The sequence below is a fragment of the Ranitomeya imitator genome, chromosome 2 (genome assembly GCF_032444005.1).
Source record: "Ranitomeya imitator isolate aRanImi1 chromosome 2, aRanImi1.pri, whole genome shotgun sequence".
Lineage (NCBI taxonomy): Eukaryota > Metazoa > Chordata > Amphibia > Anura > Dendrobatidae > Ranitomeya > Ranitomeya imitator.
The window spans coordinates 833,026,092-833,052,511 of NC_091283.1; the positions used below are offsets into that span (position 1 = coordinate 833,026,092).

The 26,420-nt window shown below is 45.3% G+C and overlaps 1 protein-coding gene across 1 annotated transcript in view; it reads left to right on the forward strand.

Moving 5' to 3' along the window:
- The window catches only part of IFFO1 (intermediate filament family orphan 1), a 34,685-nt gene extending 18,847 nt beyond the window's left edge, over nucleotides 1-15,838 (forward strand). The window contains exons 2-9 of the mRNA XM_069754118.1: nucleotides 2,482-2,542; nucleotides 6,299-6,394; nucleotides 6,820-6,960; nucleotides 7,242-7,408; nucleotides 7,889-8,009; nucleotides 13,735-13,830; nucleotides 13,910-14,040; nucleotides 14,843-15,838. Of these exons, the coding sequence (XP_069610219.1) occupies nucleotides 2,482-2,542; nucleotides 6,299-6,394; nucleotides 6,820-6,960; nucleotides 7,242-7,408; nucleotides 7,889-8,009; nucleotides 13,735-13,830; nucleotides 13,910-14,040; nucleotides 14,843-14,933 (904 nt within the window). The 3' untranslated portion in view covers nucleotides 14,934-15,838. The remainder of the gene's footprint in view (nucleotides 1-2,481; nucleotides 2,543-6,298; nucleotides 6,395-6,819; nucleotides 6,961-7,241; nucleotides 7,409-7,888; nucleotides 8,010-13,734; nucleotides 13,831-13,909; nucleotides 14,041-14,842) is intronic.
- Nucleotides 15,839-26,420: the final 10,582 nt, after the last annotated feature.

A 26,420-nucleotide genomic window follows, 5' to 3' on the forward strand; every position in this document is an offset into this window, starting at 1 on the left:
GCCCCCGGCTATAGAGTGTTTGTCACCTGCCCTGTTATTATTGCAAAAATCCCTTTATCTCAAGAATGCTGATAGGGTTTATAATGAGTCACAAACGAGATAAGAAGAAATGATAGAAGACTAAATGTTTAATTCACATACATACCGTGGATATAAATGTCTACACACCCCTGTGAAACCCCAGATGTTTTGAACCAAGAAGAATCATTTCAGAACTTTTTCCGCCCATAATATGTACAGATCCATTAAGAAACAAACTGAAATCATTTTAAGGGGGTAAAAAATAATAATAATAATAATGTGCTTGCATAAGTGTGCAATAATAATTGCCATAGTTATAATCGGGGATGCGGTTGTGCTCGGAATTAGCCAATCACATCTACCCTCATGTTACACAGCAGTCAGTGCTCGGCCGCCGTCATTTACATGGATTCTGATTAACCTCATAGAAAGTTTCTCTGTTCTAGGAGGATTTTCCTGCCATTTTCTTAGTTGCATCTTATAGTAACAGCCATAAACAGCTGACAACACAGCAAAGGGATCAAAAAAACTCCATTACATTAGATCTACCATGAACAATGTGAAAACGTCATCAAGAAGTGGCTGAAAAAAAGCGCTCCAATCAAAGTTTTTATCCTCTTAATATATTGCACTCATCATATTATACAGCACTGTGTACTTACAATTGCTCATTTTGCCTTTCTACCCAGCTAATTCTTCTCTTTTCTTTGCTTTATGTAGAAGCAGTAACTCTCTTTTCCCTGCATAAATGATCCGCCCTCTCCTCTGCCAGGGACTTTTCCAGTGATGACTCATGCAGGGAAAAGAGACTTCTTGTTTCTACATAGAGCAAAAAGATGAATTAACTGAGTAAAAAGGCAAAATGAACAATTGTAAGTACACAGTGCTATATACTATGATGACTGCAATATAGAGGATAAAACTTTAATGGGAGGAGTGCTTCTTTAAATTTGGCACAACCGTGACATTAACCACAATGCAAAAAAAATTATGAAATACAAGAAGAAAATTAATCCAGTAGATTGCCAAGTAGCCTACTGCAACATTAAAGGAGCTGCAGAAATTTCTTGCAAGTACTGGTTGCATACTGCTTGTGACAACAATCTCATGTGTTCTTTATATGTCCAGCCTGTGCAATAGGGGGAAGATGAAAGTCTCTTCTTACAAAAAAAAATACAAGTCCAGCTATGTTTTGCCAAAACCTCCAGTAAGTCTGCAAGAGAATGTGGGAAAACATGTCATATCTGATGAGAACAGGGTTGTACATTTTGGCCATAATTCCAGAAGGTATGTGTGGTTGAAAGCCAACCACGTATGTGTGGTGTGGTGGAATACCATACCCACAGTGATACATGGTGGAGGCAACAGAATGCTTTGGAGCTGCTTTTTGGCAGCTGGAACTGCAAATTTAGTCAAGGTAGAGGGAATTATGATCAGTTACAAGTATCAGTCAAATGTGCATCAAAACCATTAGAATGTTACTAAAAAGCTAAAGATGAAGAGAAATCTTACCTTTCAGTATGACAACAGCTCTAATAATAATAATATAGATAGATAATAGATAGATAGATAGATAATAAATAGATAATAGATAGATGATAGATAATAGATAGATAGATAATAGATAGATAGATAGATAGATAATAGATACAGCAGATAACAGATAGATAATAGATGATAGATAGATAATAAATAGATAGATAGATAGATAGATAGATAGATAAAAACACTTGTCTCTAGAACCGTCACCTTGTATTGGAGAGATTTTGCAACTTTTTAAAAAGTCACAAGTGATAAATTAATCTAAAAAACATCTTTAATATTAACCCTCCCCCACTTTGTCTAAATGTAAAAAAAAAATGTAATAATAAGGGACAAAATATTATTACGGTAATTTTGTTGCATATAAAAGAAAAATCACAAAATGTTGCATTTTACTCCAAATAAAAGTAGTAAAAGCAATAATACATGACCCCCTTTTGCTGAACCATGATGACACAGGATATTTCTATGATTTTTTCCTCTGGTGAATTATTTTATCAGTGAAAAGCTGAAATCTGAGTCGCTGCTGTTTTTTTTTATATATATATTTCTAACCATACATTTATTATTCTATTATATCTGATTAGCTGTTATTATAGCCACCACTAGGGGGAGCTCTCTGCATGCTAAATAAGACCATTGTATACTCCTGAGCTCCCTCTAGTGGTGGCTGCAGATAGGCAGAATCTTATCATTTACAGGGTACCCATCAGGACCCCTACTGACTTATAGTGCAGGGGATTATGTTACTACACAACGCTATGCTACATTTGTGCACCTGCGCCTAGAAAAAATTTTAATTATATCTCCATCATGACGGTTTCTCTATAAATCTGTACAGGATTTGCAGTAGAATCTGACAATACTAATAATTGCGGCCTCCTCCTGGCTCTTGATTTTCCAGTGTCTCTCTTGCAGGTGGGAGGAGGAGTACACGGCGCGCGTTCAGCTGCAGCAGAAGGTGAACGAGATGGACGAGGTGAGATGATCCCTTCCATTATATCGTCCTACAGACACGTTTTTCTTTGCTGTGAATTTCGTTTAGGAATTTATTTTACGCCGTCTAAAACCTGCCGCATTAACGCTACAAGGAACAACGCTACCCATCAACTTTATTTTTTATGCTCCTGAACTCTGCTGCAAATTTTCCCTCCTGAAAATCTGGACGATTCCGATACATCTGCATCTAGTCAAACACATTCCCTTGCTGATTTTAATGCTTATTTCTAGGCTGGTGACACTTTTTTTTTATATGGGTTGTCCACAAAATGCGACACATATAATTGGAGATTAACGAATTTGCCTCCAGGAAAGCAATATTACGACAGCCACGAACAAGTATATTTGTATTAGAATTGATACCACCTCGGAGAGAGGGTGGATTCTGGGGGTCTCGGGATATATGCCCGTATGATCTGGACTTGTTAGGACCCCATCAAACAGCTCCTCACTAGTGTTATCTGGGCATGCTCGGGTGCTAACCGAGTGTTTTCGGCGCACTCGAATAATATGCTCAAGTGCCTGCGGCTGCATGTCACGTGGCGGTCCGACAGCCTGTTTGTTTGGCAAACCCTGCATGTGTTGTGGCTATCAAACAGCCATGAGACATGCAGCTGCAGGGACTGGAACATAGTATTCGAGCACACACTCAGTTAGCACTCGAGCATGCTCAGATAACACCTTTTCCGCGCACGTTCGCTCATCACATCACATCTCCTGGATCTCTGTGAATGTGACATGGGGGAGGCAGATATTGGGGTCACATCTGCTTTGTCCGGTGTTACATGAGGTTAGGTAATGTCATACATCATGCGGTATAATGGCGTCTTTACATGTAAAGTAATATATCGCGCTGTAGACCGTCCCTCACGCACGGATGGGATTAGCATATGTTCCTCTCTCATACTAATTAGATCTGATGTGACCTAGATATGTGGCGGTCAGGACGTCCATGGCCTCGGGGCTTCAGGTTCTGCCGAAGCTTTTACTGAATGGATTCACATCCATACTAAAAAAAAATTCCTTTTTTATTTTTCAGCGCAATGAGAGGCGATCAGAGCATCGTATCTACCCCCCAAAAAAATTATATCAATAAAAACACCAGCTCGGGGTACAAAATACCAGTCCTCACGCAGTCCCATGTCACGAAAATTGAAAAACGTTAAGGCTCTCGGAAAATGGCGGCAGAAGCTACATTTTCTTTTGTTTTTTACAAATTTTTTAATTTATTTTCACCATTTAAATAAAACAAAAATGATCCATCTTTGGTGTCTGCGCAATCGCACTGATCTGCAGAATCATATTGTCAGGTGATTTGTATCATAAAATAAGTGCTGTAAATAAATAAATAAAGATCAAAAAAAATTGCAGAATTGCACTTGTTTTGCTATTTTGACGCTCTTGTATTTTTTTTTTCCGTACATGATAAAATGCATGGTGTCATTCAAAAGTACAAGTCGTCCCGCAAAAATCAAGCCCTCAAACGGCTATGTGGAAGGAAAAATAAAAAAAAATATCTCTTGGACTAAAGGGAGCAAAAAAAGATAGCGCAAAATATCCTTAAGGGGTTAAACTACCAATCCTGCGAATCATTTCAGAACTTTGTCCACCTTTAATGTCACCCATTATCTGTACAAGTACATGAGAAACAAACTGAATTCATTTTGAGAGGCAAAAAACAACAATACTGAACAAAATAATGTGGTTGCATAAGTGTGAACACCCTGTTCTAATTAGGGATGTGGATGTGTTCAGAATTAGCCAATCACATTTACCCTCATGTTACATTGTAGAAAGTGCACGGCTGTCATCATTTACAAGGATTCTGATGAACCCCAGAGAAAGTTTTGCTATTCTAGGAGGATTTTCACAACATTTTCTTAGTTGCATTTTACATGGACCGTAAACAGCTGACTACACAGCAAAGGGATCTCATTGTTGATAGACATCAGTCAGAGGAAGTGTGCAGAAACATTTCCAGAGCATTAGATCTTCCATGGACACGGTGAAGATGTCAGCAAAAAGTGGCTTAAATTTGGCACACCAGTGAAATTACCCAGAACTGGACATCCCTCAAAATTGATGAAAAGATAAGAAGAAAGTTGGCCTGTTAGGCAGCCAAAAGGGTTATGGTCTGATGAGAGCGAGGTGGAACTTTTTGTCCCTGATTCCAAATGGTGAAAAGCCAACACTGTTCATCATCAAAAGATCACCATCCCCACAGTGAGGCATGGTGGAGGTAGAATTGTACTTTGGGGCTGATTCTTGGCATCTACAACTGGGGCTTTAGTCAAGATGGATGGAATTATGGACAGTTCCAAATATCAGTCATTTTTTAACTGCAGACATCTGCTAAAAAGTGGAAGATGAAGAATTTCACATTTCAGCATGACACTAAGCGACCTCAAAATCAACAAAAGAAAGGCTTCTCGAAAGAAGGGTCACAGTTTTGGAATGGACCAGACCTGAATCCAGGGGAGAATCTGGGTGACCTGAAGACGGCGCTGTACAGATATGGAGCTACTGCAAGGAAGAAGGTGCTAAGATTACCAATTATACAGGTGCTGAAAGACTCCGACCCAAAAACACTGAATGCTGTCATAAAGTCTTGAAAAAAAGTATTAGTTTAAGGGTGTGCAGATTTATGCAACCACATTATTTAACTTCTTTATTTTTCTTTTTGTCACCAAAAAAATCTGTTACGTTATTTTTCAATTGGATTCCCCTGACTAATAACTTTCCACAATGAGATCCCTTTGCTGTGTTGTTAGCTGTTTACAGTCCATGACTTTTTCTGTAAAATGCAACTAAGTAAATGTCAGGAAAATCATCCTAGAACAGCGACACTTTCCCTGGGGTTCTTCAGAATCCTCATAAATGACGACAGCAGTGCACTGACTACAATGTAACAGGAGGGTAAACGTGATTGGCTGATCCTGAACACAACCACATCCCCAATTATTTAGTTTTGGTACTTTTATTTTTCACCTCCAAATGATTTCACTTTCTTTCTCAATGTATTTGTACAGATTAGGTGCGACATTAAAGGTAAAAAAAATGCAATGAAATGTTTACAAGCTTTTCTAGACCCCAAAATGGTTCAGAAAAAAGCAAACACAGGTCCATCGACGGAAAATGGCGACACAAACCAAAGCTTTTTTTTTTTTTACAGAGTTCTGAATTTTTTTTTAACCACTAAGATATAAAAAAAACCTTTTAAGTTTGGTATGTCTGTAATCTTATACAGACCTGGAGAATCATGTTTCCAGGTAATTTTTACCGCACGATGAATGCTGTAAAAAAAAAAAAAAAATCATGGCAGAATTCAGAAAGTTTTTTTCCCACCATTTATTTTTAGTACATTATATGGTAAAGTGAATGGTGTCATATGATTCAAAACTACAACCCGTCCCAGAATAAAGAACATGCTCTCGTAACAAAACAAAAAAAAAAAGTTATTGAAAGTAGAAGAGGGAAAAAAAAACCGCACAAAAAACCCTGAAGGGGTTAAGATACTCTTATAGGAGCAAGATAAGGTTCTCATTCCAATATAAGGCTCAGTCTGCCACCTGGTGGTCATTACCGGTACTGCAGCATAAAAAAAAATGCATCCCTACAAATATATGTTAGGATGATCTACGGATGCAGATGGAAATTATTCAGATATTTTATTAATCACTATTGGGGGGAGTCTGTCTGACTACATTGGGCAACCACATCTACTCTCCTTACACAGGAGGCGCAGGAGTCGGCGCTTTACCAGGAGGAACTGGCGATGAAGGTCAAGCAGCTCAAAGCGGAACTGGTTGTCTTCAAGGGGTTAATGAGCAACGTGAGTATCTGGTTTGTCGTCAAATATTTTGCATTATACATCAGGCACACATGTAAAATGTTACTTTTTCATATTTAAATTTTTTTGGGGGGGTATTTTCCTTTACAATATTTTTTTAAAAGATGAAGGAAACCATCAGTAAGTAGGCTGACTGCTGCTCCCTGATGGAGCTTATTGATGCTCACTATGTAAAAATATTTGGCTCATGCAAACTTCACGATTATCTCGACCATGTTACCATGTGACGACCTATGGGGGAGGATTAATTAATTAATGACGGTAGGACACCGTTATGCACTGAAAGCGCCAAAAATTGACACATACTAACAATAAAAGCACCTTGTTGACGGTTTCCATAGAGTTCTAGAGAACTGAACGATAATTCTATCTAAATTAATGGAAACGTTTTCCGTCTTCTGCCCCAGAACTTGTCGGACCTAGACACCAAGATCCAGGAGAAGGCCATGCGAGTAGATATGGACATCTGCCGGCGCATCGACATCACCGCCAAACTGTGCGACGTGGCTCAACAGCGCAGCTGCGAGGACATGATCAACATGCTGCAGGTCAGAAAACAGGATTTTAGGTGCTGACCGTAAAATCCATTTCTCGTAGCCTTCGTTGGTGGACTCATGCTGTGTAAATCCGTATACGGTGAGCTCCCCCTAGTGGCCTCTGCAGGAAACAACAATTTAATTATTTGCCATTATGGCCATTTTTAAAGGCCCCATTATATTTAATAGGATGCGCTGCTGGCAGAATTGTGTCGAGAGCCATTCTGAAATGTTGGTAGGTGTATAGGACTTGTACATTTCATAGCACTTTTCTTCTTCCACTTTATTTCCAGACTGTCCACCTCTCTCCTATGAAGGTTTTGGGAAGAAGAAAAGAGCGGAAACCCGCGGGTGATGACGATTCGTCTGTGTGCGACAGCGAGAGCGCAAGAGGGGGCGAGGAAGATGAGAGTACAGCGCTGAGCATCAACGAGGAGATGCAGAAGATGCTCAACCAGCTGTACGACCTTCACTTTTACCAGTATAATCACACAGGATGCTGCTATAAAACTAATGTTATCCAAAGGTTGCAAAACTACAATTACCAGCATCCATGCTTTGTTCAGGGCTCAATGGGAGTTGTAGTTTTGCAACAACTGAAGAACTAGAGTTTTTGCAATTGCATTTAGTGAGTTCAGTAGTGGGTGGGTGGGTGGGGGCGCTGTTGCATGAACTCTATAGAGACTATTGGGCACTTAGAGTGGTGGAAAGCGGTACTGCAAGAGCAAATCATTTCCGCAAAATTTAAGAATCAACTATCAGAAACGGCAGATGTGACATTTTTATATCTTATCCATATGTCAAATCTGCCGTTTCTGGTAGTTGCTTCACAAATTTCGCAAAATTATTTGCACTTGCAGTACCGCTTTCCAGCTCTCCAATGAGCATTTTCTCAGCCGCTCATAGTTAACACCTCTAAACCACGATCTTCATTCCGCAGGCGTGACTATGATTTTGAGGATGACTGCGACAGTCTTGCCTGGGAGGAGACGGAGGAAACTTTGCTATTATGGGAAGACTTCTCCGGCTACGCAATGTCTGGTGTCGACAACCAAGGAGAGGTAATCCTTCAAGTTTCCAGAAGGGGCGGAATAAGTTAAGATGATTTGTACATAATCACCAGGGACCTTAGTGCATCCAGCGCTGACCACAATCACAGGGATCCCAAAGAACACCCCAATATGATCACTAATGGGGTAACAGTTCACACTGGCAGAATGTATGCTTTACACCACTATAAATTCACATAAAATGCAAAGTGAATGAAAGAGGAGAAATCTAAATCCTATTAGTATGTGGTGACTGCCTATCGCCTCCATTATCAGTATCTGGTGACCGCCCGTCACCTCCACCATCAGTATCTGGTGATCTCCCATCACCTCTATCATCAGTATCTGGTGACCTCCCATCACCTTCATCGCCTCCATCATCAGTATCTGGTGACCGCCCATCACCTTCATCATCAGTATCTGGTGACCGCCCGTCTCCTCCATCATCAGTATCTGGTGACCGCCCATCACCTCTATCATCAGTATCTGGTGACTGCCCATCACCTCCATCATCAGTATCTGGTGACCGCCCATCACCTCCATCATCAGTATCTGGTGACCGCCCGTCACCTCCATCATCAGTATCTGGTGACCACCCGTCTCCTCCATCATCAGTATCTGGTGACCACCCATCACCTCTATCATCAGTATCTGGTGACCGCCCATCACCTCCATCATCAGTATCTGGTGACTGCCCGTCACCTCCATCATCAGTATCTGGTGACCACCCATCACCTCTATCATCAGTATCTGGTGACCACCCGTCACCTCCATCATCAGTATCTGGTGACCACCCATCACCTCCATCATCAGTATCTGGTGACCACCCGTCACCTCCATCATCAGCATCTGGTGACCACCCGTCACCTCCATCATCAGTATCTGGTGACCACCCATCACCTCCATCATCAGTATCTGGTGACCACCCATCACCTCCATCATCAGCATCTGGTGACCGCCCGTCACCTCCATCATTAGTATCTGGAGACCGCACGTCACCTCCATCATCAGTATCTGGTAACCAGCCGTCACCTCCATCATCAGTATCTGGTGACCGCCCGTCACCTCCATCATCAGTATCTGGTGACCACCCATCACCTCCATCATCAGTATCTGGTGACCGCCCGTCACCTCCAACATCAGTATCTGGTGACTGACAGCCGCCTCCATCATCAGTATCTGGTGAACACCCATCGCCTCCATCATCAGTATCTGGTGACCGCCCGTCTCCTCCATCATCAGTATCTGGTGACCGCCTGTCTCCTCCATCATCAGTATCTGGTAACCGCCCGTCTCCTCCATCATCAGTATCTGGTGACCGCCCGTCTCCTCCATCATCAGTATCTGGTGACTGCCTGTCGCCTCCATCATCAGTATCTGGTAACTGCCTGTCGCCTCCATCATCAGTATCTGGTGACCGCCCGTCTGCTCCATCATCAGTATCTGGTGACTGCCTGTCGCCTCCATCATCAGTATCTGGTGACCGCCCGTCTCCTCCATCATCAGTATCTGGTGACCGCCCGTCTCCTCCATCATCAGTATCTGGTGACTGCCTGTCGCCTCCATCATCAGTATCTGGTGACCGCCCGTCTCCTCCATCATCAGTATCTGGTGACCGCCCGTCTCCTCCATCATCAGTATCTGGTGACTGCCTGTCGCCTCCATCATCAGTATCTGGTGACTGCCTGTCGCCTCCATCATCAGTATCTGGTGACCGCCCGTCTGCTCCATCATCAGTATCTGGTGACTGACAGCCGCCTCCATCATCAGTATCTGGTGACCGCCCGTCTCCTCCATCATCAGTATCTGGTGACTGCCTGTCGCCTCCATCATCAGTATCTGGTGACTGACCATCACCTCCATCATCAGTATCTGGTGACCAGTAACCACCCGTCACCTCCAACATCAGTATCTGGTGACTGACAGCCGCCTCCATCATCAGTATCTGGTGACCGCCCGTCACCTCCATCATCAGTATCTGGTGACTGCCCGTCTCCTCCTTCATCAGTATCTGGTGACCGCCCGTCTCCTCCTTCATCAGTATCTGGTGACTGCCTGTCGCCTCCATCATCAGTATCTGGTAACCGCTTGTCTCCTCCATCATCAGTATCTGGTAACCGCCTGTCTCCTCCATCATCAGTATCTGGTGACCGCCCGTCTCCTCCATCATCAGTATCTGGTGACTGACCATCACCTCCATCATCAGTATCTGGTGACTGCCCGTCTCCTCCATCATCAGTATCTGGTGACTGCCTGTCGCCTCCATCATCAGTATCTGGTGACCGCCCGTCTCCTCCATCATCAGTATCTGGTGACCGCCCGTCTCCTCCATCATCAGTATCTGGTGACTGCCTGTCGCCTCCATCATCAGTATCTGGTGACTGCCTGTCGCCTCCATCATCAGTATCTGGTGACTGCCTGTCGCCTCCATCATCAGTATCTGGTGACCGCCTGTCTGCTCCATCATCAGTATCTGGTGACTGACAGCCGCCTCCATCATCAGTATCTGGTGACCGCCCGTCTCCTCCATCATCAGTATCTGGTGACTGCCTGTCGCCTCCATCATCAGTATCTGGTGACTGACCATCACCTCCATCATCAGTATCTGGTGACCAGTAACCACCCGTCACCTCCAACATCAGTATCTGGTGACTGACAGCCGCCTCCATCATCAGTATCTGGTGACCGCCCGTCACCTCCATCATCAGTATCTGGTGACCAGTAACCACCCGTCACCTCCAACATCAGTATCTGGTGACTGACAGCCGCCTCCATCATCAGTATCTGGTGACCGCCCGTCACCTCCATCATCAGTATCTGGTGACCACCCATCGCCTCCATCATCAGTATCTGGTGACCGCCTGTCTCCTCCTTCATCAGTATCTGGTGACTGCCTGTCGCCTCCATCATCAGTATCTGGTAACCGCCTGTCTCCATCATCAGTATCTGGTAACCGCCTGTCTCCTCCATCATCAGTATCTGGTAACCGCCTGTCTCCTCCATCATCAGTATCTGGTAACCGCCCGTCTGCTCCATCATCAGTATCTGGTGACCGCCTGTCTCCTCCATCATCAGTATCTGGTAACCGCCTGTCTCCTCCATCATCAGTATCTGGTGACCGCCCGTCTCCTCCTTCATCAGTATCTGGTGACCGCCCATCACCTCCATCATCAGTATCTGGTGACCACCCATCGCCTCCATCATCAGTATCTGGTGACCACCCGTCTCCTCCTTCATCAGTATCTGGTGACTGCCCGTCACCTCCATCATCAGTATCTGGTAACCGCCTGTCTCCTCCATCATCAGTATCTGGTGACTGCCTGTCGCCTCCATCATCAGTATCTGGTAACCGCCTGTCTCCTCCATCATCAGTATCTGGTGACCGCCCGTCTGCTCCATCATCAGTATCTGGTGACCGCCCGTCTCCTCCATCATCAGTATCTGGTGACTGCCTGTCGCCTCCATCATCAGTATCTGGTAACCGCCTGTCTCCTCCATCATCAGTATCTGGTGACCGCCCATCTGCTCCATCATCAGTATCTGGTGACCGCCTGTCTCCTCCATCATCAGTATCTGGTGACCACCCGTCACCTCCATCATCAGTATCTGGTGACCTCCCATCACCTCCATCATCAGTATCTGGTGACCGCATGTCTCCTCCATCATCAGTATCTGGTGACCACCCGTCACCTCCATCATCAGTATCTGGTGACCACCCATCGCCTCCATCATCAGTATCTGGTGACCGCCCGTCTCCTCCTTCATCAGTATCTGGTGACCGCCTGTCTCCTCCATCATCAGTATCTGGTGACCACCCGTCACCTCCATCATCAGTATCTGGTGACCACCCATCGCCTCCATCATCAGTATCTGGTGACCGCCCGTCTCCTCCATCATCAGTATCTGGTGACTGCCTGTCTCCTCCATCATCAGTATCTGGTGACCGCCCGTCTCCTCCATCATCAGTATCTGGTGACCGCCCGTCTCCTCCATCATCAGTATCTGGTGACCGCCTGTCTCCTCCATCATCAGTATCTGGTGACCGCCCGTCTCCTCCATCATCAGTATCTGTTGACCGCCCGTCACCTCCATCATCAGTATCTGGTGACCACCCATCACCTCCATCATCAGTATCTGGTAACCGCCCATCACCTCCATCATCAGTATCTGGTAACCGCCTGTCTTCTCCATCATCAGTATCTGGTAACCGCCCGTCTCCTCCATCATCAGTATCTGTTGACCGCCCGTCACCTCCATCATCAGTATCTGGTGACCACCCATCACCTCCATCATCAGTATCTGGTAACCGCCCATCACCTCCATCATCAGTATCTGGTAACCGCCTGTCTCCTCCATCATCAGTATCTGATGACCGCCTGTCTCCTCCATCATCAGTATCTGGTGACTGACCATCACCTCCATCATCAGTATCTGGTGACCGCCTGTCTCCTCCATCATCAGTATCTGGTGACTGCCTGTCTCCTCCATCATCAGTATCTGGTGACTGACCATCACCTCCATCATCAGTATCTGGTGACCGCCTGTCTCCTCCATCATCAGTATCTGATGACCGCCTGTCTCCTCCATCATCAGTATCTGGTGACTGACCATCACCTCCATCATCAGTATCTGGTGACCGCCTGTCTCCTCCATCATCAGTATCTGGTAACCGCCCATCACCTCCATCATCAGTATCTGGTAACCGCCTGTCTCCTCCATCATCAGTATCTGGTAACCGCCCGTCTGCTCCATCATCAGTATCTGGTGACTGACAGTCGCCTCCATCATCAGTATCTGGTGACCGCCTGTCTCCTCCATCATCAGTATCTGGTAACCGCCTGTCTCCTCCATCATCAGTATCTGGTAACCGCCCGTCTGCTCCATCATCAGTATCTGGTGACTGACAGTCGCCTCCATCATTAGTCACCATAACATGAGGTGCCTGTCATCTCCTGCACCGATTCCTCTGCCGACCTCCACATCTACAGTCCTAAATGTTGCCATTTCCTTGGGCTTCCTCATAGCTTGAACCCCAGTCTGCTGTGAAGTCTTTTCCTGGGACAGACCTCGCTGATGCAGTAGAACTGCCTTGTGTCTTGTTGCTGGGCTCAGTCTCGCCACGGTGTATGACCTGTAGCATGGACTGTCTTCCACACCCTCACCTTTGTAGCAGAGTTTGGCTGCTCCTCACCCAGTCTTAAGCCTCCTGCACGGCTGTTTATGATTCATTTAATGATTATGTTTCAACCTGTATATGAAAATGATGATGATTGTCATCTGTTTGGTGTCATTGGTTATACAAACACCCAAGTATATTCCTACAAAGTTGTGCCTAAAAGAACCGATGAAGGCAACGTGCGGTCAAATATCGATGTGATTTAGAATTCTATTTTTTTTTTCATTCTATTCGGATCTATAAGCTCTTACCATACAACTCTTGCATAGGACTGTAATAGAGCAGAAGAGCTGTTTTTTTTACAGCACCACTGTTGTGCATGTGGCTGTGTCTGGTATTACAGCTCATCCCCATCCATCTAAATACTGCAGTACCAGACACAGCCATGAACAAGGGTGGCAGTATTTCTGGAAAGTCTAGTTTTAGGCCAAACTCTGCAGCAATGAAGCCCTCTGAGATGGAGGCTCTTGTTGGCAACCCCTGAAAGTTCGGGAGCCTGTCACCCGGCATATGGGAGCGGTTTTAAAGACAAATGTGTCAGTTAAGTCTTCTCTTCCGCAGACCCAGGACGACAGTCTAGAAGAGGTCATAAAGGACACGGAGTCTCTCTTCAAGAGTCGGGAGAAGGAATACCAGGAGACCATAGACCAGATAGAGGTAAGATGGGTGCAGAAGCTCGGAGGGAGGCCTGGCCGTGATCATGGGGCTTGTAGATGAAGCTCATCCTTTTTTCCAGCTGGAATTGGCGACGGCTAAAGACGACATGACCCGGCATCTTCATGAATACATGGAAATGTGCAGCATGAAGAGAGGATTGGATGTACAGATGGAGACATGTCGGAGATTAATCACCCAATCAGAGGACAGGTGAGGGCGCCAGTTACATGACAGGCTGACCAAATTTATTGGGGTCTGCTTTCCCCTTCTGTTAGGAGTCAGGGACTGGAAAAGCCTGTGCATCACAGAGAGGAAGTGTTCTTATGATCACTTCATTAGTATATTATCTCATCCTAGGACTGGATTCACAGTTACACTGTTCAGTACTGCTGTAAAATGTCCTCTTTGCTGCTGTTGATTTTTAGCAAGTGTATATCTCACCCCATTACTTGAATCACAGCTACACTACTCAGTAAGGCTGTATAGCATACTCAATGCTGTTGGAGCTTTCAAGTAAGAGTTTTGTCTCATCCCCAGAACTCAGTTCACAGCTTCTCTGCTCAGTTCTGCTGTATAATTTCCTCTTTGTTGCAGTTTATTTTTAAGTAAATGTTTATTTCATCCAATTACTGGAATCACAGCTACACTACTCAGTTCTGCTGTATAAAGTCTTCTATGCTGCTGCAACTTTCTAGTAAGTGATTATCTCACCTCAGAGCTGCAGTCACAGCTACACTGCTCAATATTTTTGTATAACGCTGTTACCTCTCAACATGTGCTACATAAAAACAGGTGAGCAGGAATCCCTCATGTCTGTGCATACTGTATATGGGGAGACTTCTTAGCAGCTAGCCTCCATCCACTAGCCCAGAGGCAACTGAAGATCAGAAATGTGTACCGCAGAGGGAAAAACTGGTGAAATATGCAGGATACAAGTCAAGTAATGGTCAGAAGTAGGGTTATTCCTCAGAGACACATGCGCATTCTACATATTATTTATTCTCTTTATCAGATCTCCTCCCCCCAGTAGCGAATCCGTCTGTAACGAAGACCCTGAAGACTCGGATCGTGACGCTGCATCTTCAGACAGCTCGGCCAGATGATATATGACCTGCCTGTCGTCCCACACCTGCCACCACTGCCTCTGGAAATATGACTCTGGATGTATATATGTTACCTAACTGGCTCGGTACACAAGGGGGCGCAATCTTATCTGGGTGTATAAAGGGTGCAATACCCCATGTTTTGGGGGTGCAATGCTGCTGCGTCTATATATAGGTGTGATGCTTTATCCGATGCTGGTTGAGTATAGCTGCTATACTGTCTGTAGATATCGTCTCTATAGGTGTGAGTACTAGGCATGAATTTTCTATAGCCCCCTGGGACGAATACTGGGAATGTACAGGTGATTATACATCGCCGCCCTATGCCTGAAGGTAATCTGTATATAGTAGACCGATGTTGGGAACATATAGAAGTGCAACACACTCCAGGCTACATATAGAGTAACATCTATAGAAGCCATAAGGTCTTTGATAAACCCTATGAACATCTCATGTATATATATTCTGCAATTGGGGTTCACATATATAAGGAGGAAGGTTTTATAGGTTTTATGGGAACCATCGTAAAATGTGTACAGATGTAATGTACATTCAGCATGTGTATATAGATCCGCTATATATACGGTCACAGAGCTCTCTATATAAATCCTGTACATAATCATCGCTATAAATACAGATCTATATCGTAAGAAAGTCTTGATGGATCACTATTTTCTAAATAAAAATCTATATTCTAAGACCATAGCCCCTCTGGAAGAGATGTAAGATAGAGAGTCTGATAAATGGACCCCGGGTTACGTATATTATAAACCAATGATGACAATGGATGAGTGATGAGGTTAGGGCCGGGTACTAACATGTGATAGCGAGGTCATGGACGTGCCATGAGATGATGTGTGAGGAACGTCATGTATGTCCAAGGATGAATAAAAGATGTAACTGAATCCAGTGTGTTCATTTCTTGCATGGTGATCACCCCAGAGGTCTAGCTAAATCATTCTTGTCTACTTTTGAGAACTGACGATTCCCAAAGTGTTGCATTAAACTACGCAAAACATAGCGACTCCCATGTGATGAATATGCTCCATCCCGTGTCTCCAATGTGATGTATATGCTCCATCCCCAGCGTCTCCTATGTGATGAATATGCTCCAGCCTCAGCGACTCCCATGTGATGTATATGCTCCATCACCAGCGTCTCCTATGTGATGTATATACTCCATCCCCAGCATCTCCAATGTGATGTATATGCTCCATTCCCAGCGTCTCCTATGTGATGTATATGCTCCAGCCTCAGCGTCTCTCATGTGATATATATGCTCCAGCCCCAGCTTCTCCAATGTGAAGTATATGCTCCAGTCTCAGCGTCTCCCATGTGATGTATATGCTCCATCCCCAGTGTCTCCCATGTGATGTATATGCTCCATCCCCAGTGTCTCCCATGTGATGTATATGCTCCACCCCCAGTGTCTCCCATGTGATGTATATGCTCCATCCCCAGCATCTCCAATGTGATGTATATGCTCCACCCCCAGTGTCTCCCATGTGATGTATATGCTCCATCCCCAGCGTCTCCAATGTGATCTATATGCTCCAGCCTCAGTGACTCCCATGTGATGTATATGCTCCATCCCCAGCATCTCCAATGAGATGTATATGCTCCATCCCCAGCGTCTCCTATGTGATGTATATGCTCCAGCCTCAGCGACTCCCATGTGATGTATATGCTCCATCCTCAGCATCTCCAATGTGATGTATATGCTCCAGCCCCAGTGTCTCCCACGTGATGCATTTGCTAAAGCCCAGTGTCTCCCATGTGATATATATACTCCAGCCCCAGCGACTCATATGTGATGTATATGCTCCAGCCCAGTGTCTCCCATGTGATATATATACTCCAGCCCCTGCAACTCATATGTGATGTATATGCTCCAGACCAGTGTCTCCCATGTGATATATATACTCGAACCCAGTGTCTCCCATGTGATGTATATGCTCCATCCCCGGCGACTCCCATGTGATGTATATACTCCAGCCCCAGCGTCTCCCATGTGATGTATATGCTCCATCCCCAGTGTCTCCCATGTGATGTATATGCTCCATCCCCAGTGTCTCCCATGTGATGTATATGCTCCAGCCTCAGCAACTCCAATGTGATGCATATGCTCCATCCCCAGCATCTGCAATGGGATGTATATGCTCCAGCCTCAGCATCTCTCATGTGATATATATGCTCCAGCCCCAGCATCTCCAATGAGATGTATATGCTCCATCCCCAGTGTCTCCCATGTGATGCATATGCTAAAGCCCAGTGTCTCCCATGTGATGAATATGCTCCATCCCCAGCATCTCCCATGTGATGTATATGCTCCATCCCCAGCGTCTCCAATGTGATGTATATGCTCCAGCCCCAGCGACTCCCATGTGATGTATATGCTCCATCCCGAGCATCTCCAATGTGATGTATATGCTCCATCCCCAGCGTCTCCAATGTGATGTATATGCTCCAGCCCCAGCGTCTCCCATGTGATGTAAATGCTCCATCCCCAGCATCTCCAATCTGATGTATATGCTCCATCCCCAGTGTCTCCTATGTGATGTATATGCTCCATCCCCAGCATCTCCAATGTGATGTATATGCTCCAGCCTCAGCGTCTCCCATGTGATATATATGCTCCATCCCCAGTGTCTCCCATGTGATATATATGCTCCATCCCCAGTGTCTCCCATGTGATATATATACTCCAGCCCCAGCGACTCATGTGATGTATATGCTCCAGCCCAGTGTCTCCCATGTGATATATGTACTCCAGCCCCAGCAACTCATATGTGACATATATGTTCCAGCCCAGTGTCTCCCATGTGATGTATATGCTCCATCCTCAGTGTCTCCAATGTGATGTATATGCTCCATCCTCAGTGTCTCCAATGTGATGTATATGCTCCATCCCCGGCGACTCCCATGTGATGCATATGCTGCAGCCCCGGTGACTCCCATGTGATGTATATGCTCCATCCCTGGTGACTCCCATGTGATGTATATACTCCAGCCCCAGCGTCTCCCATGTGATGAATATGCTCCAGCCCCAGCGTCTCCCATGTGATGTATATGCTCCATCTCCAGCGTCTCTCATGTGATGTATATGCTCCATCCCCAGCGACTTCCATGTGATGAATATGCTCCAGCCCCATCGACTCCCATGTGATGTATATGCTCCATCCTCAGTGTCTCCAATGTGATGTATATGCTCCATCCCCGGCGACTCCCGTGTGATGCATATGCTGCAGCCCCGGTGACTCCCATGTGATGTATATGCTCCATCCCTGGTGACTCCCATGTGATATATATACTCCAGCCCCAGCGTCTCCCATGTGATGAATATGCTCCAGCCCCAGCGTCTCCCATGTGATGTATATGCTCCATCTCCAGCGTCTCTCATGTGATGTATATGCTCCATCCCCAGCGACTTCCATGTGATGAATATGCTCCAGCCCCATCGACTCCCATGTGATGTATATGCTCCAGCCCCAGCGTCTCCCATGTGATGTATATGCTGCAGCCCCAGCGACTCCCATGTGATGAATATGCTCCATCCCCAGCGACTCCCATGTGATGTATATGCTCCAGCCCCATCGACTCCCATGTGATGTATATGCTCCAGCCCCAGTGTCTCCCATGTGATGAATATGCTCCAGCCCCATCGACTCCCATGTGATGTATATGCTCCAGCCCCAGCGTCTCCCATGTGATGTATATGCTCCAGCCCCAGCGTCTCCCATGTGATGAATATGCTCCAGCCCCAGCGTCTCCCATGTGATGTATATGCTCCAGCCCCAGCGTCTCCCATGTGATGTATATGCTCCAGCCCTGGCGACTCCTATGTTATGTATATGCTCCAGCCCTGGCGACTCCTATGTTATGTATATGCTCCAGCCCTGGCGACTCCCATGTGATGTATATGCTCCATCCCCAGCGACTCCCATGTGATGTATGTGCTCCAGCCCCAGCATCTCCCATGTGATATATATATGCTACATCCCCAGCGACTCCCATGTGATGAATATGCTTCATCCCCAGCGACTCCCATGTGATGTATATGCTCCAGCCCCATCGACTCCCATGTGATGTATATGCTCCAGCCCCAGTGTCTCCCATGTGATGAATATGCTCCAGCCCCATCGACTTCCATGTGATGTATATGCTCCAGCCCCAGCGTCTCCCATGTGATGTATGTGCTCCAGCCCCATCGACTCCCATGTGATGAATATGCTCCAGCCCCAGCATCTCCCATGTGATGTATATGCTGCAGCCCCAGCGACTCCCATGTGATGTATATGCTCCAGCCCCAGTGTCTCCCATGTGATGTATATGCTCCAGCCCTGGCGACTCCTATGTTATGTATATGCTCCATCCCCAGCGACTCCCATGTGATGTATGTGCTCCAGCCCCAGCGTCTCCCATGTGATGTATATGCTCCAGCCCCAGCATCTCCCATGTGATATATATATGCTCCATCCCCAGCGACTCCCATGTGATGAATATGCTCCATCCCCAGCGACTCCCATGTGATGTATATGCTCCAGCCCCAGTGTCTCCCATGTGATGTATATGCTCCAGCCCTGGCGACTCCTATGTTATGTATATGCTCCATCCCCAGCGACTCCCATGTGATGTATGTGCTCCAGCCCCAGCGTCTCCCATGTGATGTATATGCTCCAGCCCCAGCATCTCCCATGTGATATATATATGCTCCATCCCCAGCGACTCCCATGTGATGAATATGCTCCATCCCCAGCGACTCCCATGTGATGTATATGCTCCAGCCCCATCGACTCCCATGTGATGTATATGCTCCAGCCCCATCGACTCCCATGTGATGAATATGCTCCAGCCCCAGCGTCTCCCATGTGATGTATATGCTGCAGCCCCAGCGACTCCCATGTGATGAATATGCTCCAGCCCCATCGACTCCAATGTGATGTATATGCTCCAGCCCCAGCGTCTCCCATGTGATGTATATGCTCCAGCCCCATCGACTCCCATGTGATGTATATGCTCCAGCCCCAGCGTCTCCCATGTGATGTATATGCTCCATCCCCAGCGTCTCCCATGTGATGAATATGCTCCAGCCCCAGCGTCTCCCATGTGATGAATATGCTCCAGCCCCAGCGTCTCCCATGTGATGAATATGCTCCAGCCCCAGCGTCTCCCATGTGATGTATATGCTCCAGCCCTGGCGACTCCTTTGTTATGTATAGGATGCAGCCCCAGTGACTCACATGTGATGTACATTGAAGAGCAAAAGGGTAACAATGTCTTGAACCTTTGACTTTCAGGCTCCCGTCTCACCATCCACTTATGCTTTGATCGTGAAACTACCATCATTCTATAGACAATGCAGATTCTCGTCACGTCACTGCATTGTTACTGTTTTGCTGGTGGTGGAAAAATCTTTTTCTTCCTGACTAAGGTTAAGAAAATACAACCTGTCCTCACATTTGCTAATAGCTCCATGTGTTATTAGGATGATTCCCAAGTGAAGGGTCACTGGTTTGAATTGAGGAGCCGCCATGAAGAAGATTTTGCAAGAAAAGAGACACAGCATCATCCAGCTCATTGATAGCGGTCTGTAGGCCAAGAAAATGTGAGCACTATGACAATTGGAAGAATACAAAATTATGTCCGTCCATCCATTTAAAAGCCAAAGGGGGACGTTGAGGCAAAATATGAGAGTCAACAAGTCGTCTCATCACAAGGTCTGCCGATAAACACAGCAGTGGAGGAGGCTCGCATGCGTCATAATAGCGAGATCACAGACGTCCATGCAAGCACCGACCATCTGACACACATTACACAAGTCTAGAATTTTTCAGACTATAAGACACCCAAAATTTTGAGGAGGAAAATGTGGAAAAAATGAATGCTAATATGGGGGTCCTTCTTTTAGTTTGAATTTAGATCCAAATCTGCACATGCGCAGCCTCCGGCGGGCATTTTCCTGAAGCACACCGCTGGCAAATCAATGTACAGAGTGCCGACTCCGCTCCTAAATCACCTAAACCATTTTATTGAGGCCCAGGGCCCACAGCCTTACACCCCCTCGTCCCAGAACAGGGCACGCAGCATTATCCCACTCCTGCCACCGCCGGCTTCCTGTAGCACCGACTCTGCCTCCTGTGACCCTGCTCCACCGCCCCCTCCCAGTAGGCTACATTTGGACTATAAGACGCACCTCCATTTTCCTTCCAAATTTTAGGGGGAAAAGTGCATATTATCATTGCAAAGATGCGGTATATATGACAAGACATTTATTTTCTTGGGAGAGTTTTCCATACATGTTCCCAAGTTTAGTGACATGCAGATGTCGTTGTGCAGGAAAGGGGAAGAGGTGAGCTGTGACACTACCTACTGCGAATGGTGGATTCTGTTATCTCATTGTATTCCTGCTTGCTATGATAATGAGGTGACTGCTGAAAAGGGATCTCTTCTGGATGTGTCAGTCTATTAGAAAAGCAGTTTCTGTTTATTTATTATTTTATTTTAACTGTAATGGAAGGTCGGACGGGCGGGTAAGTGCACGGACCCCAGCGTGCCACGCAGTCTGCCAGTCCATTATACAGTGGTTCAGCAGTGCTGCCTCGGTGCAGGCTGCGCAAAATGTCTCACCCAGTCCGGGCCCCATACAACACTAATGATAGTAATGCCCTGATGGCGGTCCTGCTTGAATTGAGCAGGTCTGACGCTCGGACTGGTTCAACTCGAGTACAATGGAAGTCAATGGGTAACTCGAGTATTTTTGCAGAAGACCCTAACAGGAGGGCTGAAGGGGCAGGAAAATCGCTGAAATGGATGGAAACAGCGCTCAGCCGCTCCAATCAATCAGATGTAAATTCAAAATGAATATTCCCTGCTCCCCAAGACCATAATCCCTCCCATCTCTTGGCGCCAGTGTAGATTTTTACTATCACTGACCCGGCGCCGAGAGGTGGGCATGGGGAGCAGTGAATATTCATCTTCAATTTACAACTATTTAACAGGCCAGCGCGCAGATCTCTCACTTCTCCAGTGTTGACAGCAATAAAACTGAGAAGTGAGAGCAATAACTCTAACATACACCCCAATCTGCAAATCTTACGCATGCGCACGGCTTTCTTCACCCACGTCATTGTTCCTCTGAAGCCGGGTGTATGCTTCCCAGCTGCAGAGGCACACAGCTCATGTCCAAGAGCCAGGAAGACATCTTCTTCACTCCCGGGCATACGCTGACGCTGCCTTTGAAGCCGGGAAGAGTACAATCAGCTTTAGAGCTGGCGATGAGAACTGGCAATTTCTTGCAAATCATGATAACATGCTGTGAGAGCCAACTTGTCTGGGGAAAGCAGAGGGTGGTTATAAATGGTATAGTCTCTAACTGGGTCACTGTGACCAGTGGGGTACCGCAGGGGTCAGTATTGGGACCTGTTCTCTTCAACATATTCATTAATGATCTGGTAGAAGGTTTACACAGTAAAATATCGATATTTGCAGATGATACAAAACTATGTAAAGCAGTTAATACAAGAGAAGATAGTATTCTGCTACAGATGGATCTGGATAAGTTGGAAACTTGGGCTGAAAGGTGGCAGATGAGGTTTAACAATGATAAATGTAAGGTTATACACATGGGAAGAGGGAATCAATATCACCATTACACACTGAACGGGAAACCACTGGGTAAATCTGACAGGGAGAAGGACTTGGGGATCCTAGTTAATGATAAACTTACCTGGAGCAGCCAGTGCCAGGCAGCAGCTGCCAAGGCAAACAGGATCATGGGGTGCATTAAAAGAGGTCTGGATACACATGATGAGAGCATTATACTGCCTCTGTACAAATCCCTAGATAGACCGCACATGGAGTACTGTGTCCAGTTTTGGGCACCGGTGCTCAGGAAGGATATAATGGAACTAGAGAGAGTACAAAGGAGGGCAACAAAATTAATAAAGGGGATGAGAGAACTACAATACCCAGATAGATTAGCGAAATTAGGATTATTTAGTCTAGAAAAAAGACGACTGAGGGGCGATCTAATAACCATGTATAAGTATATAAGGGGACAATACAAATATCTCGCTGAGGATCTGTTTATACCAAGGAAGGTGACGGGCACAAGGGGGCATTCTTTGCGTCTGGAGGAGAGAAGGTTTTTCCACCAACATAGAAGAGGATTCTTTACTGTTAGGGCAGTGAGAATCTGGAATTGCTTGCCTGAGGAGGTGGTGATGGCGAACTCAGTCGAGGGGTTAAAGAGAGGCCTGGATGTCTTCCTGGAGCAGAACAATATTGTATCATACAATTATTAGGTTCTGTAGAAGGACGTAGATCTGGGGATTTATTATGATGGAATATAGGCTGAACTGGATGGGCAAATGTCTTTTTTCGGCCTTACTATGTTACTATGTTAATGCCCATTTAATTAGTCAAAGGGCTAATTTGCATATGAGAAGCAAAGTTTTATAAAAACTTTTTTAAACATATATGTAGGTGATAAACACTATAAAGGACAAGCTAGCCAGGATATTTAAAAGCAGATGCTGGTTGGTTGGAGGGCATGGGGGACCTGGGAGTTGTAGATTCATGCAATACACTTGTATGTGAAGCTGACCTGATACTGCAATTGATCACATACTAAGCTTGATGATGTATGCATGTACTGATGGTGGTTGTGATGCTGTGTTTTTGTAATGTTGGTGGTTCTCATATTTTATTCATACATTGATGGTGGTTCTGGTGATGCATTCTGTTCCTGTACTGGTGGTGGTTGTGATGCTGTATTTCTGTAGTGTTGTTGCTTCTGGTGATGTATTCCTTTTTTGTTGGTTGTTGTCATGCTGTATTTTTGTAATGTTTATGGTTATGGTGCTGTATTCATGTATTGATGGGGGTTTGGTGCAGTATTCTTGTAATGTTTGTGCTAGTGATCTATTGATGCATTGATGGTGGTTCTGGTACTGTGTTCCTGAACTGATTGTGGTTGTGATGCTGTATTTATATACTATTGGGAGTTTTGGTGATTTATTCATGTACTGTTTGTGGTCCTGGTGATGTATTCGTGTACAGTTATTGGTTCTCATCCTGTTCACATGTTGCAATCCACAACTTGTGAGATAACTTGAAACATATCTGTTAATAACGTATTGTGACAAATTAAGGGTTACTGCATGGAGCCTTAGGGATAAGGAAGGAGAGGAAAGTACACAGAGAGGACCTCTATAGTTTCTAGATATATTGGTTTTGAGTTCTCCAGGACGTCTTTTAAGATAAGTCATCAAGGTTGTGTTTGGAGAGTAATGTGACAGTAGAATAAAGGGTTGTGGTGTCATCCACTTTTTCCAGTCTATCATGATTTTCCTTGGAGTCACTCCTTTAAGGTCTATCCTAAGGACACTTTGATATAAATGGCGTATCCTTAGCATTGGTCATCAAAATCAGATTAGCGGAGGTCCGACACCTGATCCGGTTTGCAATGTCGGTGACATTGGATGCATTGGTTACATCAGCACAGTTCCATACACCATGTAGTGGACTGGTACTGCAACTCCGCTCCTGTTTACATCAATGTGATCTGAGCTGCAGTTACAGAGAACGGCCACTACGCGGTGTATGGTGCTCTGCTGTTCAGTCTTTGTTCACTTTCTACATCCAGCTGCAGTGGGTGTGAGGAGTGCAGGACCTGCTGTAATCGGACACTGATGACCTTTCTAAGTAGTGAACATTTCCTTTAAGTCCTGAAAAACTTCTTTCAATTTTTTAGAACTAATTTACTGAAAACGATGGAAAACCACAATAAAGGCTCACGATCTGTGGTGTCTGTAATGGCCCATAATGACTCAGGAATGTTGACTGATACGCAGTCAGCACTTTGCCGCTGTGTCTGTCATGGATTGTGCAGTCATTGCTGCGCACAATACGCACCAGGCCTCTTACCAGCCACCCTGCCTATACAATGTGATTTATGTAAACGAATAAACCCTTTTTAATTATTGTTGCTTTTTTTAACTATTTTTTTTCCCTCTAATCCTTCTGTAATTCTATAGGGTAATTGTGGCAATTTCCTGTTGGAGCAGCAGATAATTAGGAGTCACATCACACTAGGTGGGAGATATGTGCAGCATAGTATGTACAGGACTATGCTGCCACCCAGTGGTGTGGATGTGGAAGGTCATGCTGACAGCACAAACAAGAAGGCGGGAAAATTTCTATATCATCAGACTTAAAATAATTTCAGACTAAAAAAGATCTTCAAAGGTCAATAATATATCAGGAGCCGCATCACATGCACTTCTGTGGTTCATAGTAATGTCAGAGGTCCCCATGAAATGTCGCCTTTATCTCTTACCTTTTTATATTTGTTTCATGTGTGATACTCTCTGCTGAGCCGTGTATCTAATCCTATCCTGTGTGATACTGACTGCTAAGCTGTGTATCTTATCCCATTATAATAATAATCTTTATTTTTATATAGCGCTAACATATTCCGCAGCGCTTTACACACATTATCGTTGCTGTCCCCGATGGGGCTCACAATCTAGAATCCCTATCAGTATGTCTTTGGAATGTGGGAGGAAACCGTAGTACCCAAAGGAAACCCACGCAAACACGGAGAGAACATACAAACTCTTTGCAGATGTTGTCCTTGGTGGGGTTTGAACCCAGGACTCCAGCGCTGCAAGGCTGCTGTGCTAACCACTGAGCCACCGTGTGATACTGTCTGCTAAAGCCATGTATCTAATCCTATCCTGTGTGATACTGTCTACTAAACCATGTATCTACCGTAATCCTATCCTGTGTAATATTGTCTGCTGAGCCGTGCATCTAATCCTATCCTGTATGATACTGTCTCCTGAGCCGTGTATCTAATCCTATCATGCGTGATACTGTCTGCTGAGCCGTGTATCTAATCCTATCATGCGTGATACTGTCTGCTAAGTCGTGTATCTAATCCTATCCTGTGAGATACTGTCTGCTGAGCCGTGTATCTAATCCTATCCTGTGTGATACTGTCTGCTAAAGCCATGTATCTAATCCTATCCTGTGTGATACTGTCTGCTAAACCATGTATCTACCGTAATCCTATCCTGTGTAATATTGTCTGCTGAGCCGTGTATCTAATCCTATCATGCGTGATACTGTCTGCTGAGTCGTGTATCTAATCCTATCCTGTGAGATACTGTCTGCTGAGCAGTGTATCTAATCCTATCCTGTGAGATACTGCCTGCTGAGCCGTGTATCTAATCCTTTCATGCGTGATACTGTCTGCTGAGGAGTGTATCTAATCCTATCCTGTGTGATACTGTCTGCTAAGCTGTGTATCTAATCCTCTCCTGTGTGATACCGACTGCTGAGCTGTGTATCTAATCCTCTCCTGTGTGATACCGTCTGCTGAGCTGTGTATCTAATCCTATCCTGTATGATACTGTCTGCTGAGCCGTGTATCTAATCCTTTCATGCGTGATACTGTCTGCTGAGGAGTGTATCTAATCCTAT